Genomic DNA, 15,408 nt, shown 5'->3' with positions numbered 1-15,408 from the left:
TGTGAAGCCCATTTTCCGGTGTCCCCTGCCGTGATATTGCTGAAATATTGCTAAAAGCGGCAATTACTCGCTCTTTTGGAAGAGAAAAATACGCAGTGGCAACAACACCTGTTTTTGTGTGAGTGAGTGAATGAGAATAAATATAGTCATACACCGAGTAAGCTGTGGTAACCATATCCTTGTGCTGCTCCCTATGTTGCTGTTGATGTGTCACTACCCAGAGCTGCTGTCTGTTCCACATTGATTTCCTAATAGATCCCAGATCCAAATCTGCATCACTTTATATGCTTCAGCAACGTGCAGGCGTTGACAAATGATCGTTCAACCTGCAGCTTCCTGAGACACTGGCCTTCAAATACAAGTACTTATATTTTAGATCATGTAACAAACTGGGAAAACCAGGTGACAAGCATGGTATACTGGGGACCTGTTCTGTCCATGAATCCCATGAGGTGACAAGCATGGTGTCCTGGGGACCTGTTCTGTCCATGAATCCCATGAGGTGACAAGCATGGTGAACTGGGGACCTGTTCTGTCAATGAATCCTATGAGGTGACAAGCATGGTCTACTGGGGACCTATTCTGTCCATGAATCCCATGAGGTGACAAACATGGTGAACTGGGGACCTGTTCTGTCAATGAATCCTATGAGGTGACAAGCATGGTCTACTGGGGACCTATTCTGTCCATGAATCCCATGAGGTGACAAGCATGGTGTACTGGGGACCTGTTCTGTCCATGAATCCCATGAGTTGACAAGCATGGTGTACTGGGTACCTATTCTGTCCATGAATCCCATGAGGTGACAAACATGGTGTACTGGGGACCTGTTCTGTCCATGAATCCCATGAGGTGACAAACATGGTGAACTGGGGACCTGTTCTGTCAATGAATCCCATGAGGTGACAAGCATGGTGTACTGGGTATCTGTTCTGTCCATGAATCCCATGAGGTGACAAGCATGGTGTACTGGGGACCTGTTCTGGCCATGAATCCAATGAGGTGACAAGCATGGTGTACTGGGGACCTGTTCTGGCCATGAATCCCATGAGGTGACTAGCATGGTGTACTGGGTACCTTTTCTGTCCATGAATCCCATGTGACAAGCATGGTGTACTGGGGACCTATTCTGTCCATGAATCCCATGAGTTGACAAGCATGATGTACTGGGTACCTTTTCGGTCCATGAATCCCATGAGGTGACAAGCATGGTGTACTGGGGACCTGTTCGTTTCATGAATCCCATGAGGCGACAAGCATGGTGTACATGAAGATCTGAGTTAGTGAGTGAGTGAGTTGGGTTGATGCCGCTTTTAACAGTATTCCAGTTATATCGCGGCGTGTCAGCTTAATGTGGGAGGAAAGCCCGAAGTGATGCAGGTCTCCGATGTTTACCACTTCGGTGAAACCCACGAGCACGGGAATGGATCTGACAGACCTAGAAACATAATCGGGGTGAACCGGGATTCGAACCCACAATCATAGGTTTTTGGCGTGCCAAAGGGACGAAACTCTGCACAGCGAATCGCGGCGCCTTAGATGATTGGGCCACGCGTGCCCCCCATGAAGATCTGACAATGAGTGAGTGAACAGTATACGTTTCTTCAGCAGTGTCACTGTGGACTGTAGGTTGTCAGGCCTGGGACATATATATATGAGCGCAGGGATCCACACAATGATGACACACCCTCGTCTTGGCTTTGCCAGTCTTTCCCATCCTAGTTTTATTCTGACTTGTCAGGTATGGTGTCCACACAATCTGCATTCAGCATTTTCTTTCAGCATGTACAATGCACCATAACATATCTTACTATATATAGTATAATAGGCTTATTTCTATTCTTGATCATGTATCATATGAAACGTTTTTAGAACAAACTGTAAACATTCATCAACCAGATGTTGGAAAAATCCTCATCCTCAAGTTTTGTGGAAATGTCCTTGAAAGGATTAATTGCTAATTTTGTAGATGTCGTTGATATAATCAGAAAACTTAGTGAGTGAAAATAGAACTTCACCGAGCCTCTGCATGCTGAAATGTGTTGGTCCTCCGACTTGAAAAATAACAAAACCAAATATTAAGTTAAAAGATCAACATACATCAGCAAAATAATATTAAAAACTGTCATATGGTGAATATTACTTAAAACTATGAACTGAAAACCAAAGTGTCTTTTCACTTTTGGAAAAAAAACAACCTGCAGAGGGAATTATACCTCCAAGAGTTATCTCCCCTGGATCAGCCGACCAGCCACTGATGTGGGTCTATTCTCCAATGACTGAAACTTCCTCCTTTGCAGATATGCATACCAGATACTTCCAAACTGATCTTGTGGTACAGGAATGGACAGTGAGTTAGTGAGTTGATGAGTACTGGGTGAGTGTGTTGCACTGATTGGTAAGTATTTGTTGTCCATGGATTAAGTAAGTGTGTGCATGGATGAGTACTGGTGATTTTGCATTTGTCCAGGGTTTGTTTGTTTGTTTCACGACATACTCAGCAATATTCCTGCTATATGACAGCTGTCTGGTTTGGTTGATTTTCATTGTCAGTGGATTATTAAGTGTATGCCCAGATGAATTAGTGAATGAGTAGATTAAGACTGAGTGAGTGTGTTGCATTGGCTAGTGATTATCATCTGTGGAGTGAGCAGGGATCTGGGCTGGGATGATACACCCACTGTGCGATCCGATACGTATTACAATACTTGCACATGCTCTTATCTGTGGTCCATAAGCCCCGTTTCATAGACAGGATGGCCAAATCCCTGGCACTCTAACGATTTACAGCTGGCAGTGACAGTGGATGAAAGTATTTTCCTTTTCACTACTCATTTTCACTGGTAATTAGTGTTTGGTGTAACACTTATTAAAGAATACATATATGGTAAGAATCAATACTTCTTACTTGCTGTGCGATTGTGATCGTTACTCATACTGAAAAGTAAAAATTGGGGTTCCACTGATGCATCAGTGCATCGTCTCTCGTCCCACCAGTGAGGATGGGTTTGTGGCCGGCTGTCAAACGGGACATGGTTTTACATATGAAGGTTCTGCTTACTGATATTGAACACAACACAGAACAAGTCCAGTGATATAATTTATTGCTGTACAAGTTGTTCAAAGCTTCAGGTAACACAAATGTATGAAAACTGGGTGGCAGCCATGGTGACATGTTTGACAGTGAAATCAACACAAGGTGATATGATACAGGTGGTCACAGAGGAACACAGCGGATCACAACGGATCACAGGTGGTCACAGCGGATCACAGGTGGTCACAGTGGATTATAGGTGGTCACAGCGGATCACACAGGATCACAGGTGGTCACAGAGGATCACAGGTGGTCACAGCGGATCACAGGTGGTCACAGAGGATCACAGGTGGTCACAGAGGATCATAAGTGGTCACAGCGGATCACAGGTGGTCACAGCGGATCACAGGTGGTCACAGTGGATCACAGGTGGTCACGGAGGATCATAGGTGGTCACACAGGATCACAGGTGGTCACAGTGGATCACAGGTGGTCACAGCGGATCACAGGTGGTCACAGTGGATCACAGGTGGTCACAGCTGATCACAGGAGGTCACACAGGATCACAGGTGGTCACAGTGGATCACGAGTGGTCACACAGGATCACAGGTGGTCACAGCGGATCACAGGTGGTCACAGCGGATCACAGGTGGTCACAGTGGATCACACAGAATCACAGGTGGTCAGAGAAGATTACAGGTGGTCGCACAGGATCACAAGTGGTCACAGGATCACAGGTGGTCACAGCAGATCACAGGTGGTCACACAGGATAACAGGTTGTCACAGCGGATCACACAGAACCACAGGTGGTCACACAGAATCACAGGACCACAAGGATACAGTCATGAAGAAATAGCCCTTGATCATTTAGCTGAGGAACATGTAGTAAGGCCATCGTTCAGGTTACATTGGTTAGTCAACTCACATTTCATTGTGGCAGGTAGGTATTTTTTTCAAACAGGGATCAGTTTTATGATGCCCTTCCTCAAGTTGGTATTGATATATATAACTTAGTTCTCAAATATTTCCAAAATCTTGTTCTATCAAAGGTAACTGTAAATTGCTGCCAAAATATCTACATTCCTTCAACCAAATATCAAGGGTAGAAATGTATATACTTTCAAGTGTGCTACTGGCCACTCGCAAAATGTCTAGCTGTGCCCTTTGGAATTTGACCAACAAGAAAATTCTTTTGATCCATTTTTTAACTTTGATGAGTGTCATTTCACCTTCAGCAAGATAATAACCAGTTGTACCTGGACTGACAAACTTTCTCAGTCCATGAACCCAAGGTTTATTTCTTACTGCAGATGAAAGTCAAGTGTGTATATACTCACTGCCAAGAGAAACACGAATGCCATACATGTTGGTTAAAATATGAAGTCTTACTCATATTAGACAAATATTACATTTGTCTGATGCACGAATGAACATACTGTTATCTTGTGTGAACCAACGCTCGTGAACGCATCACATGTGACGTCATAGATCAAATCACACCATATGTCTCCTGCAGGATTAGTATGTAAAGTTTGAAAACCACGTGCAGCATACTGTGATAAAAATAAAGTCACTCTGCTGTAACACTTGACTGATTGTTAGTTTTAATTGGTGAAACATTGGTTGGTTGGTTTGTTGAACGCCGCACTCAGCAATATTACAGCTATATGATGGCGGTCTGTAAATAATCGGGTCTGGACCAGACAATCCAGTGATTAATATCATGAGCATCGATCCACACAATTGGGATCGATGACATGCATCAACCAAGTCAGCGAGCCTGACCGCCTGATCCTGTTAGTCGCCTTTTATGACAAGCATAGTCACCTTTTACGGCAAGCATGGGTTGCTGAAGACCTATTCTACGCCGGAATCTTCACGGGTCTGGTGCACATTGGAAACATCACTTCTCAAAATATTTCTATGGTTCGGGTTTCGTTTGGCAGTGAGTATATATATGTTCCTAACTTTTCATGTGTCCGCCCAGCTACTTGTGTGAAAGAACACTTATCACTGGCTTGTTGTTATCATCGTCACAAGATGCTTGTATTACCTCCATTCAGTGTGGAGCCTCTCCAGGACTCATATCCAACGCTTACAGAATATTCACACCAGGCATAGGAACTCTACACCTATCGGAAACATTTCCTTAAATTAAACCAGAATGATTATTTAACAAGAAAAACATTGAATTTACATCATGTTTTCAGAGTTAATAATGCATTAAACTCCCATGTTACAGAATAAACATTAATACACACAACTGACTTGATTTGACAGCAAGAAATATATTAAATAATCTCCTTCATATACAGAAGTAAGTTAATGTGATGCATGTCCACGCTGTGAGAGTGGTGAAGGACGAGAGACACAATGATGTTGACTATGATGTTATCACAGTTGTGTGAAGGCACTAACAATGGAACATTCAACTTCATTGTCTTCAGTGAGTGAGTGAGGGACTGAGATGATTTTAAGCAGAGGACAGGCTTCACAAATTGTATCATGTGGGGATACAAACCCAACACTTCTCAGTGCCCCCAGTGAGTGCTGTAACCACTAGACTACTCACCGACACCTGTAATGTTCATCCAATCAGTTTGTGAAGAACCTTACTTCTTTAACATGTTCAAGGTGAGCAATAATTTTACATATGAAGTTGGTTTAGAGTGAGTGAGTGAGTATGGTTTTACGCCACTTTTAGCAATATTCCAACAATATCACGGCGGGGACACCAGAAATGAACTTTACACATTGGAAAAGTCACTCTTGAATCAGATAGTCAACACCTGATGCAACTGATCATCGGTCACTATGAACCCAGGCCTTAATCCCAAACTTCACCATACTTATTTGAGAATAACTTCACTATATTTACTACTTCACAATATTTACTGGTGAATAACATCACCATATTAACTGAATATTAATTTCACCATATTTACTGGTGAATAACATCACCATATTTAAGGCATATTAACTTCACCATAATTACAGCTTAACTTCACCATAATTACAGCTTAACTTCACCATATTTACTGCATATCAGCTTCACCATATTTACAGCTAAACTTCACCATATATACAGCTGCTCTAAGGTGCATCATAAACTTTGAACATAACTAATTTTGAACTGTCCTTGGAATAAGATATATAGTGACAAGTCAATATTAATCAGAAAACAAAGACTTAATGTAAGAATAGAGAAGTGGTCATTTGGAAGGTAGCATTTTGAAACCACGAAGAAGATTCTGTAAATCTTACAAACAAATAGTTTTGCCAAAAAAATCAATTCCATGCTAATGCCCATACTCTGAATGACATATTATATGATTGGCTATATGTGTTAGAAGTCTTTGGCTGTTACCAGAAATATATCACATTTGGCAAAGTAAAGCTCTACAGGTGTATTTGGTTGAAGTGATCAGAAAATTAATTCTCATACCATGTATGTGTATCAATAAAACAAAACCCTTCCCTTTGTAAAATGAACAACAGTGAGTGAGTGAGTTGGGTTTAACGTTGCTTTGAACAGTATTCCAGTTATATCACGGCGTGTCAGCTTAATGTAGGAGGAAAGCCTGAAGTGATGCACTTTGCTGAAACCCACGAACACGAGTTTGGTGCTGACAAACCTAGCAACATAATCGGGGCGAACCAGGATTCAAACCCACGATCACAGAAAGACAACTCTGCACAGCAAAATGCAGTGCCTTAGACGACTGGGGCATGCCCAACAAATGAACGGCAAAATCCTGAAAATGAATTACATATTTCAAGAATGTTAATTCTTTTAGAAAGAAAATACATTCATGTTCATCTTTAGAAGGAGAATTAGGGAGATTCTTTCACAGATTTGTCTTGAAGTAAATATCAAATGCATGGAATGAAATATTGAGGAATTCAAGTGATGAAGTCTCAGAGCCTCTTGACCTAAGTGATGAAGCCTCAGAGCCTCTTGACACAAGTGATGAAGTCTCAGAGCCTCTTGACACAAGTGATGAAGCTTCAGAGCCTCTTGACACAAGTGATGAAGTCTCAGAGCCTCTTGACACAAGTGATGAAGCTTCAGAGCCTCTTGACACAAGTGATGAGGAAAGAAAGTTAGAACCATTCAAAATGAGTGTGAATACACGGCTTTCAAAGTTATGACATCCTAATTAAATAATGGAATGGTTACTAGGCAACTCTTACACTATCTTGATTGCCATGGTGCCTGCTTTTGCAATCAACAGCATCAATAAATGTGTGATAAACCGACTCTCAACTCATAATGTTGCAGAAACTCAATGAACATTTTCCCACAATAGTTGATTAGACATTGTTTTCAGATCAGCACCTCCGAAAAATAAAGACTGATTTCTAAGATTTTTTGAGTTTGAAAATATTAACAGCCCCCAAAATACCACATTGTTCGAAATTCCCGAACACAGAAGAGCATCAGTGAGAAAATACAAACCGGGTATATGTCATTCAAGATTTCAGAAATATTGATGAGAACGAAAACTACCTTCAATGTGTCTGCAACTCCAAGTAAATGACACAGGTGTCAATGTGTCCTACATTGCAAGTAACTGACACAGGTGTCAATGTGTCCGACATTGCAAGTAACTGACACAGGTGTCAATGTGTCCGACATTGCAAGTACCTGACACAGGTGTCAATGTGTCTGCAGCTCCAAGTAACTGACACAGGTGTCAATGTGTCTGCGGCTCAAAGTGCCTGACACAGATGTCAATGTGTCTGCAGCTCCAAGTAACTGACACAGGTGTCAATGTGTCTGACATTGCAAGTGCCTGACACAGATGTCAATGTGTCTGCAGCTCCAAGTAACTGACACAGGTGTCAATGTGTCTGACATTGCAAGTAACTGACACAGATTTCAATGTGTCTGCAGCTCCAAGTAACTGACACAGGTATCAATGTGTCTGCGGCTCCAAGTACCTGACACAGGTGTCAATGTGTCTGCAGCTCCAAGTACCTGACACAGGTGTCAATGTGTCCGACATTGCAAGTACCTGACACAGGTGTCAATGTGTCTGCAGCTACATGTAACTGACAAAGGTGTCAATGTGTCCGACATTGCAAGTAACTGACACAGGTGTCAATGTGTCTGCATCTCCAAGTAACTGACACAGGTGTCAATGTGTCCAACATTGCAAGTACCTGACACAGGTGTCAATGTGTCTGCAGCTCCAAGTAACTGACACAGGTGCCAATGTGTCTGACATTGCAAGTGCCTGACACAGGTGTCAATGTGTCCGATACTGCAAGCACCTGACACGGGTGTCAATGTGTCCAACACTGGAAGTACCTTACACAGGTGTCAATGTGTCAGACACTGCAAGTACTTGACACAGGTGTCAATGTGTCCGACACTGCAAGCACCTGACACAGGTGTCAATGTGTCTGACACTGCAAGCACCTGACACAGGTGTCAATGTGTCCGACACTGCAAGCACCTGACACAGGTGTCAATGTGTCCGACACTGCAAGCACCTGACACAGGTGTCAATGTGTCCGACACTGCAAGTACCTGACACAGGTGTCAATGGGACACATGAAACAGTAGGAAATAAGACTCATGTTTTGAAACAGTCGCACCAATAATGTCAAACACTCTTGTACCCAAATACATACTGGCTGATAGAAGTGAAGAAAATGAAGTACTTGTGCCGATCATGTTCAAGTTGAAACATCTTGCATAGGTCACTCCACACTGGGTCAAATCAATGTGATTTGTAATTTCATATGGACAAGTAGACTGCTGACATTATGAATCATGGATTGGAAGTGGACAGTATATTTAATGTTTTTGTAGTCTTTCCCCTCTTCCTGAAATCTAATTGATTGTCTGTACACTCCGAATGGACACATAAAAAAGATGAGATAGCGTATCATATTTCACTTCTGGGGTGTTACCCTAACACTGACCATTAAGGTCACACGTCTGTTTACTTGCCTTAAGGATTTTTACAGGACAACACTTGTCAGTAGGTGCCAAAAGAGAGAAAAAAAAGCAATTCAATTTATTCTTTCTTCTCCTTCTGTACCGGTTGGCTGGTAAAAAAAATATAAAGTGGTTCACTGTGGGAGGAGAGCCTGCAACACAGCTGTTGCTTTAAGACCTGACGAACCAAGCGGGAACACTGTTGTGCATCTATGCATCCTATCAATTTCAGGAACAACAACAAACTTTATTTTGAATCCCAAGTTATATATATCTCAACTCAAGGGGACCTTGTTTAGAAGATAGGTCTTGGTGCAATATGTTGTCAGCTTTTCGGCGGGATAAAAGAAAGAGCAAATTAAAAAAAAAAAATTCCCTATTTCAACAAAATTTACTGTTAGCGGATCCATAAAACAAATAAAAAATGTGTGACCTCAGATTCAGCATGTTCTGTTTATCAATAAACATGACTGTCCATATATTGACCTCATAGTGGGCCAATGTTCCAGCTCTTTGTGCAGGGTACTAATTAATGACAGTTTCATTTACACAACTCAACCTCAGACAGGGATACTGATATATTTCATACTGTTTTATAACTCAAAGGCCAGTAACTTATTTAAATGTGTGTTTTGATGTCTTTACTTACTCCAAGTTAAAACTGTATAAGCTCATTGACATTATCATATACTACTAGACTGACAACATATCCAAGCTATTAGTCACCCGCTGTCTTCAAATGGCGACTCAGAATATCCCTGTAAAGTTTGAGTGGAGTACACCTTAAAGTTTGCAGAGAAACAAAATGGTTTTTGAACAACTTGAATCAAATTAAAAATATTCATTTTTTGCAGTTCATATCATATCGTCAAACCACAGCATCGCAATATCTTTATTAAGCAATATTGATAAGGGACTCTCATGTAGGATGATACACACAGAATGAGTTCCTGATCTGGGCTTCCAGCAATATCACAGCAGGGGACACCAGAAATGAGCTTCACACATTGTACCCATGTGGGGAATCGAACCCAGGTCTTCAGCGTGAGCAAATGCTTAAACCACAAGGTTACTCCATCGCCCCTGATACATACAAAAGTTCCAGGAAATATAGGACTATTCCAGAGAATGATGACATCATCAGGTGAGTAAGAATACCACCGTACATCCCTTCCTGAAAACATGTGGTAATAAACCCCTTAATAACATATGTACATAAATACTTGTCCTGTGGGTAAATAACATGTGTTACATCCTGACATAACGGTATTGTGTAATGGGGAGTAGATGCTTGTGTATTCTGAGATCTTGTATTGAGACACACAATAATAGGTTTTAGTAGCTGACCATATTTACTGAACTTGCATAATTACTGGTATTTGTAAGCATAAGTGTGGACCTCTTCAACTAATCAGATGTCAAGAGTCATCATACATTGGAATAAACTACTCAATAAAAAATATAACAATTGCGTGTTTAACATGCGAGGCTGTGGTATAACTGTCCATACATCCATCACAGCTCTTGACAATAAAGCACAGTTGACTGTCTCATCATATTCATCATCCAGTGCAGTAAAACAGGCTTGCAACCAACTCCAAGGGACATCAGAAACTTGTTACATCCAGGAAGAGTCTTCCAAAATCATGTCCTTCATTTTTGGTCTTTACTCTTTTCCCTGTTGTGTTAATTTGTTAGAAAGTGTCATGTGACAAAGAGGTTTTTGATTCACCCATGATGCTGACTGACTGACAACTTAATCATTGCAAGTTTGTTACTCACTTAAGTTAATATTGACGTTTAGGTAAGTTTACCAAATCAGTCACCATGGTAGAGTAATACAGTCAAGAAATTGTTTCTGGACAACTTACAGTGCTATATCCATGTTCTAATTTTGCTAATTTTTGTGGATTCAGCAACTACCAAACTAAAATGGGTTCACATGCCAAGCAACCATTCATGAACGCAATCTATCAGTATATACAAACTGGGGAAAAGAAATGGCATTTTCATTTTCATCAACACTGAAACACTTAAGCACTTAATTGATTCACTCAAAACAAAAACAGGTTATAAACTTTATAACCTGTTCAATCAGTAGCTCACCTCATACCTCTCTTATACAAATAATAATGTTATGTTTGTGAAATGAATTTCATAATCTTATTTCACAAGCAGTGTAACATGGCCATTATATATCAATCACCAATTACTACCAGCTACCCCTCAATCTGGAAAGTAAGTTCTTCCAGTCTGTGTACAGCTCAGTCAATGATTGGTATTGAGGGGTGTGAGGTTGTTGGAAGGACGTACAAATGCTGGGCCACATGAACACTGGAACACAGACAGGAGTCACGGCACACAAAGGTCACATGCTTGCTTGACTGACTGGAAAGAGACTTGTCACCCTTTGATGCATCAGTCAGAGACACAGAAACACCAGGACTGGAGACTCCCATCATGGCATGGTGTCATTTAGAGCACAGATTCACAGACCTGGACCAATACAGCTTCACATAGATGCATCATATCTGAAGGTCATAAATTTGTGTGAGGTCATAAACATTGTTGCTTTGTCTTTTGATCTGGAATTCTTACTTCATTCAGATTCAAGCATCAACCATCAACCAATGCAGTAGTTGTCTCATCACAACAACATCCAGCTGAGTCAACCTGACTGTAGACATCTTGTTGCCATTGATCCATGAGGACCGTCAAGCCCACTTATCCCCACACTGTGGACATCTTGTTGCCACGGATCCATGAGGACCGTCAAGCCCACTGATCCCATACAATGATCATCTTGTTGCCACGGATCCATGAGGACCGTCAAGCCCATTGATCCCATACAATGGACATCTTGTTGCCAGGGATCCTTGAGGACCGTCAAGCCCACTGATCCCAGACAATGGACATCTTGTTGCCAGGGATCCATGAGAACCGTCAAGCCCACTGATCCCAGACAATGGACATCTTGTTGCCACGGATCCATGAGGACCGTCAAGCCAACTGATCCCAGACAATGGACATCTTGTTGCCATGGATCCATGAGGACCGTCAAGCCCACTTATCCCCACACTGTGGACATCTTGTTGCCACGGATCCATAAGGACCGTCAAGCCCACTGATCCCAGACAATGGACATCTTGTTGCCATGGATCCAGAGTACTTGACAATTATACAGATTCCAGAAAACAGGCTTGTCTTATATGTATATCTTCCCCTATAGTATCTTAAGCCATTCAGCAATGATGAATCAGACACTGTCCAGTTAAGCTGCACACTCTATCCAGTTAATGTTCAGACACTATCCAGTTAATTTCCAGCCACTGTCTAGTCTAGTCAAGCCGCAGTCACTGTCTAGTCAAGCTGAAGACACCAGCCCTCCCTCCCCCATCTTCCAGCCCACATCTGTCACTGGTGAACACTCTTGCACTGGTGAACACTCTTGATGTTGACGCCGTGTCCCTGCAGGTCTACTGCCATCAGTCCAGGGTGCCCATGAGAAGCATCACTTGCTTGAAGGTGCTGCCAAGCTTGCCGGCCAGTCCCTGCCTCTTCTCCAGCAGCAGACGGATGTCCATCAGTGCCATGTAGCAGGTGTGACACTTCTGGTGCCTGTCAACACATACACTCACATTTCAACACTGATTTGTTTGTTTGTTCTTAAAGTCTAACTAGAGCTGCTCAGGGTGTATTTGGCCCCAAGTCAGCAGCAAATGACAGTAAAAAATTCAAATTTGAGGTGAGGTGAAATGGGGTTTAACGTCGCGTCGAAGATTATTGCACTTATATAATGACGTGCATGTACTTGTGTGTGTTTGTGTGGCTGCTTGTATTAGTCCGGACTGATGCCGATTTATAGTGCTAGCTCACGGAGATACCATGCCGCAGTTTAACATGAATACCCCACTCAGACACAGTATACTGACTCCGAGCCGACCAGTCCTTGTTTTAGCCCCTTAATGCTGAGCGCCAGACAGGGTAATAACAAGTACCATCTTTTAACGTCTTTTGGTATGACACGGCCGGGGATCGAACCCCGGACCTTCCGCTCTCCAGGCGGACGCTCTACCACTAGACCACGGAGGCGGTCTCAAATTTGAACTATAAATGTCCCAATACCTCAGAATATTTGAAAATAAGAACAAGTAAAAATTCCAATTTTGAACAATATCACCATATTTTATCCATTTGCCTGCCAAGGACATTAGTTTGAAATTTGAGAGAAATCCCTGATGCCCCACTCCGCAATGTTCCAGCTGATGTTGACTTGTAAATAATCGAGTTTAGACCAGACAATCTGGTGGTTGATATTATCACCACTGTATGTTGTTTGTCATATTAATGTATGCATTTCATTAATGTCAAGTTACTGAACACGTTTTCTGTGTTAAACAGAGTGAGTGAGTTTGTTTTTACGCCCACTTTTAACAATTTTCCAGCAATATTATGGCATTGTACATCTAACTCCAGACCTTTGGCATGATGAGCGAACGCTTTAACCACTAGGCTACCCCACCACCCTAGTGTCAAACAGAGAGTCTGACTGATGCCTGGCTATTCTTACCTCTCTTCCCTAGAGATGTCCACACCTATACTAGGGGGTGCTGTCATGTTGGCCACCGCCCCTGTGTCAAACAGAGAGTCTGACTGATGCCTGGCTATTCTTACCTCTCTTCCCTAGAGATGTCCACACCTGTACTAGGGGGTGCTGTCATGTTGGCCACCGCCCCTGTGTCAAACAGAGAGTCTGACTGATGCCTGGCTATTCTTACCTCTCTTCCCTAGAGATGTCCACACCTGTACTAGGGGGTGCTGTCATGTTGGCCACCGCCCCTGTGTCAAACAGAGAGTCTGACTGATGCCTGGCTATTCTTACCTCTCTTCCCTAGAGATGTCCACACCTATACTTGGGGGTGCTGTCATGTTGGCCGACGCCCCTGTGTCAAACAGAGAGTCTGACTGATGCCTGGCTATTCTTACCTCTCTTCCCTGGAGATGTCCACACCTATACTAGGGGGTGCTGTCATGTTGGCCACCGCCCCTGTGTCAAACAGGGAGTCTGACTGATGCCTGGCTATTCTTACCTCTCTTCCCTAGAGATGTCCACACCTATACTAGGGGGTGCTGTCATGTTGGCCACCGCCCCTGTGTCAAACAGAGAGTCTGACTATTGCCTGGCTATTCTTACCTCTCTTCCCTGGAGATGTCCACACCTATACTAGGGGGTGCTGTCATGTTGGCCTTTATCACGGGGCCCATGTTCCGCAGGATCATTTTGATAGACGTAGCTGTTGTAAGTACATAGCTGGAAAATAGAACATCACACTCAGGTTTCCCGACCTCAACACCATCAAATATATGGTAAATGGCAGATGAAATTATGTTGGCGAGTTCCGACATTATGAAGGAATCACTACAACCACATCTTGTACTACCTCTCTGCAAAACATCTGACAAACCTGTCATTGGAGTGAATGAGTATGGTTTTACGCTGCTTTCCGCAATATTCCAGCAATATCATGGTGGGGGACACCGGAAATGGGCTTCACACATCGTACCCATGTGGGGAATCGTTCCCGGGTCTTCGGCGTGATGAGTGAACGCTTTTACGACCAGGCTACCCCAATGCCCTCACATCAGGTGGACTTTCTATCGGCCAATCAGCATCAATGCTTCTAAATTCTCAATAAGCAAGGCATTCAGAGCAGCATAACTGACTTCAGCATGTCTGAACTGAACATGAACGTCTATCCACAGTTGGAAAACAATAAAGGAAATCATAGAATTGTGTAGTATCAACGTAATATTTGTCATGTGTGTGGATTTTCTTCCTTAGAATGGAAACTGAATCATCCCAGACAGCCGATATCTGACTGGCTCAAGAACCAATGCTTCCTATATTGAGTTGTCAGTCTGGGTTCACTTGCTACAGCCTCCAGTGGAGTATCTTCCAGATATTCAAGCAGAGGGGTATTGTATTGGTGGAAAAGATCTGATTTTATCACCCACATTTTGTCTCATTCAAGCAGGGTTGGTTTGGTTTGGTTTGTTGTTTAACGCCGCACTCAGCAATATTCCAGCTATATGACGGCGGTCTGTAAATAATCGAGTCTGGACCAGACAATCCAGTGATTGATATCATGAGCATTGATCCATGCAATTGGGATCGATGACATGTATCAACCAAGTCAGCGAGCCTGACCACCCGATCCCATTAGTCGCCTTTTACGACAAGCATAGTCGCCTTTTACGACAAGCATAGTCGCCTTTTACGGCAAGCATGGGTTGCTGATGACCTATTCTACCCCGGAATCTTCACGGGTCCATTCAAGCAGGGAGTTGTTTGGGATGAGTGTCTTTCTTAACAATATTCCAACACCATCTGGTCGGGGACACTAGAAATGGGCTTCATGTTGG

The 15,408-nt window shown here is 42.7% G+C and overlaps 1 protein-coding gene across 5 annotated transcripts in view; it reads right to left on the bottom strand.

Annotated features, from left to right (window-relative positions):
- Positions 1–5,013: 5,013 nt before the first annotated feature.
- LOC124150895 (katanin p80 WD40 repeat-containing subunit B1-like) overlaps positions 5,014–15,408 on the bottom strand; it is a 39,344-nt gene continuing 28,949 nt past the window's right edge. For all 5 annotated transcript variants that reach the window (XM_046523123.2, XM_046523367.2, XM_046523524.2 and 2 more), the window contains 2 exons: positions 14,180–14,296; positions 5,014–12,603 (listed from right to left, as the gene is read on the bottom strand). In XM_046523123.2, the coding sequence (XP_046379079.2) occupies positions 12,471–12,603; positions 14,180–14,296 (250 nt within the window). In that variant the 3' untranslated portion in view covers positions 5,014–12,470. The remainder of the gene's footprint in view (positions 12,604–14,179; positions 14,297–15,408) is intronic.

Source organism: Haliotis rufescens, unplaced genomic scaffold, assembly GCF_023055435.1.
Source record: "Haliotis rufescens isolate VD_foot unplaced genomic scaffold, xgHalRufe1.0.p SCAF_17, whole genome shotgun sequence".
Classification (NCBI taxonomy): Eukaryota; Metazoa; Mollusca; class Gastropoda; order Lepetellida; family Haliotidae; genus Haliotis; species Haliotis rufescens.
Note: the sequence above shows the minus strand (reverse complement) of the source record. Positions and strands in the feature narration are given on the sequence as shown.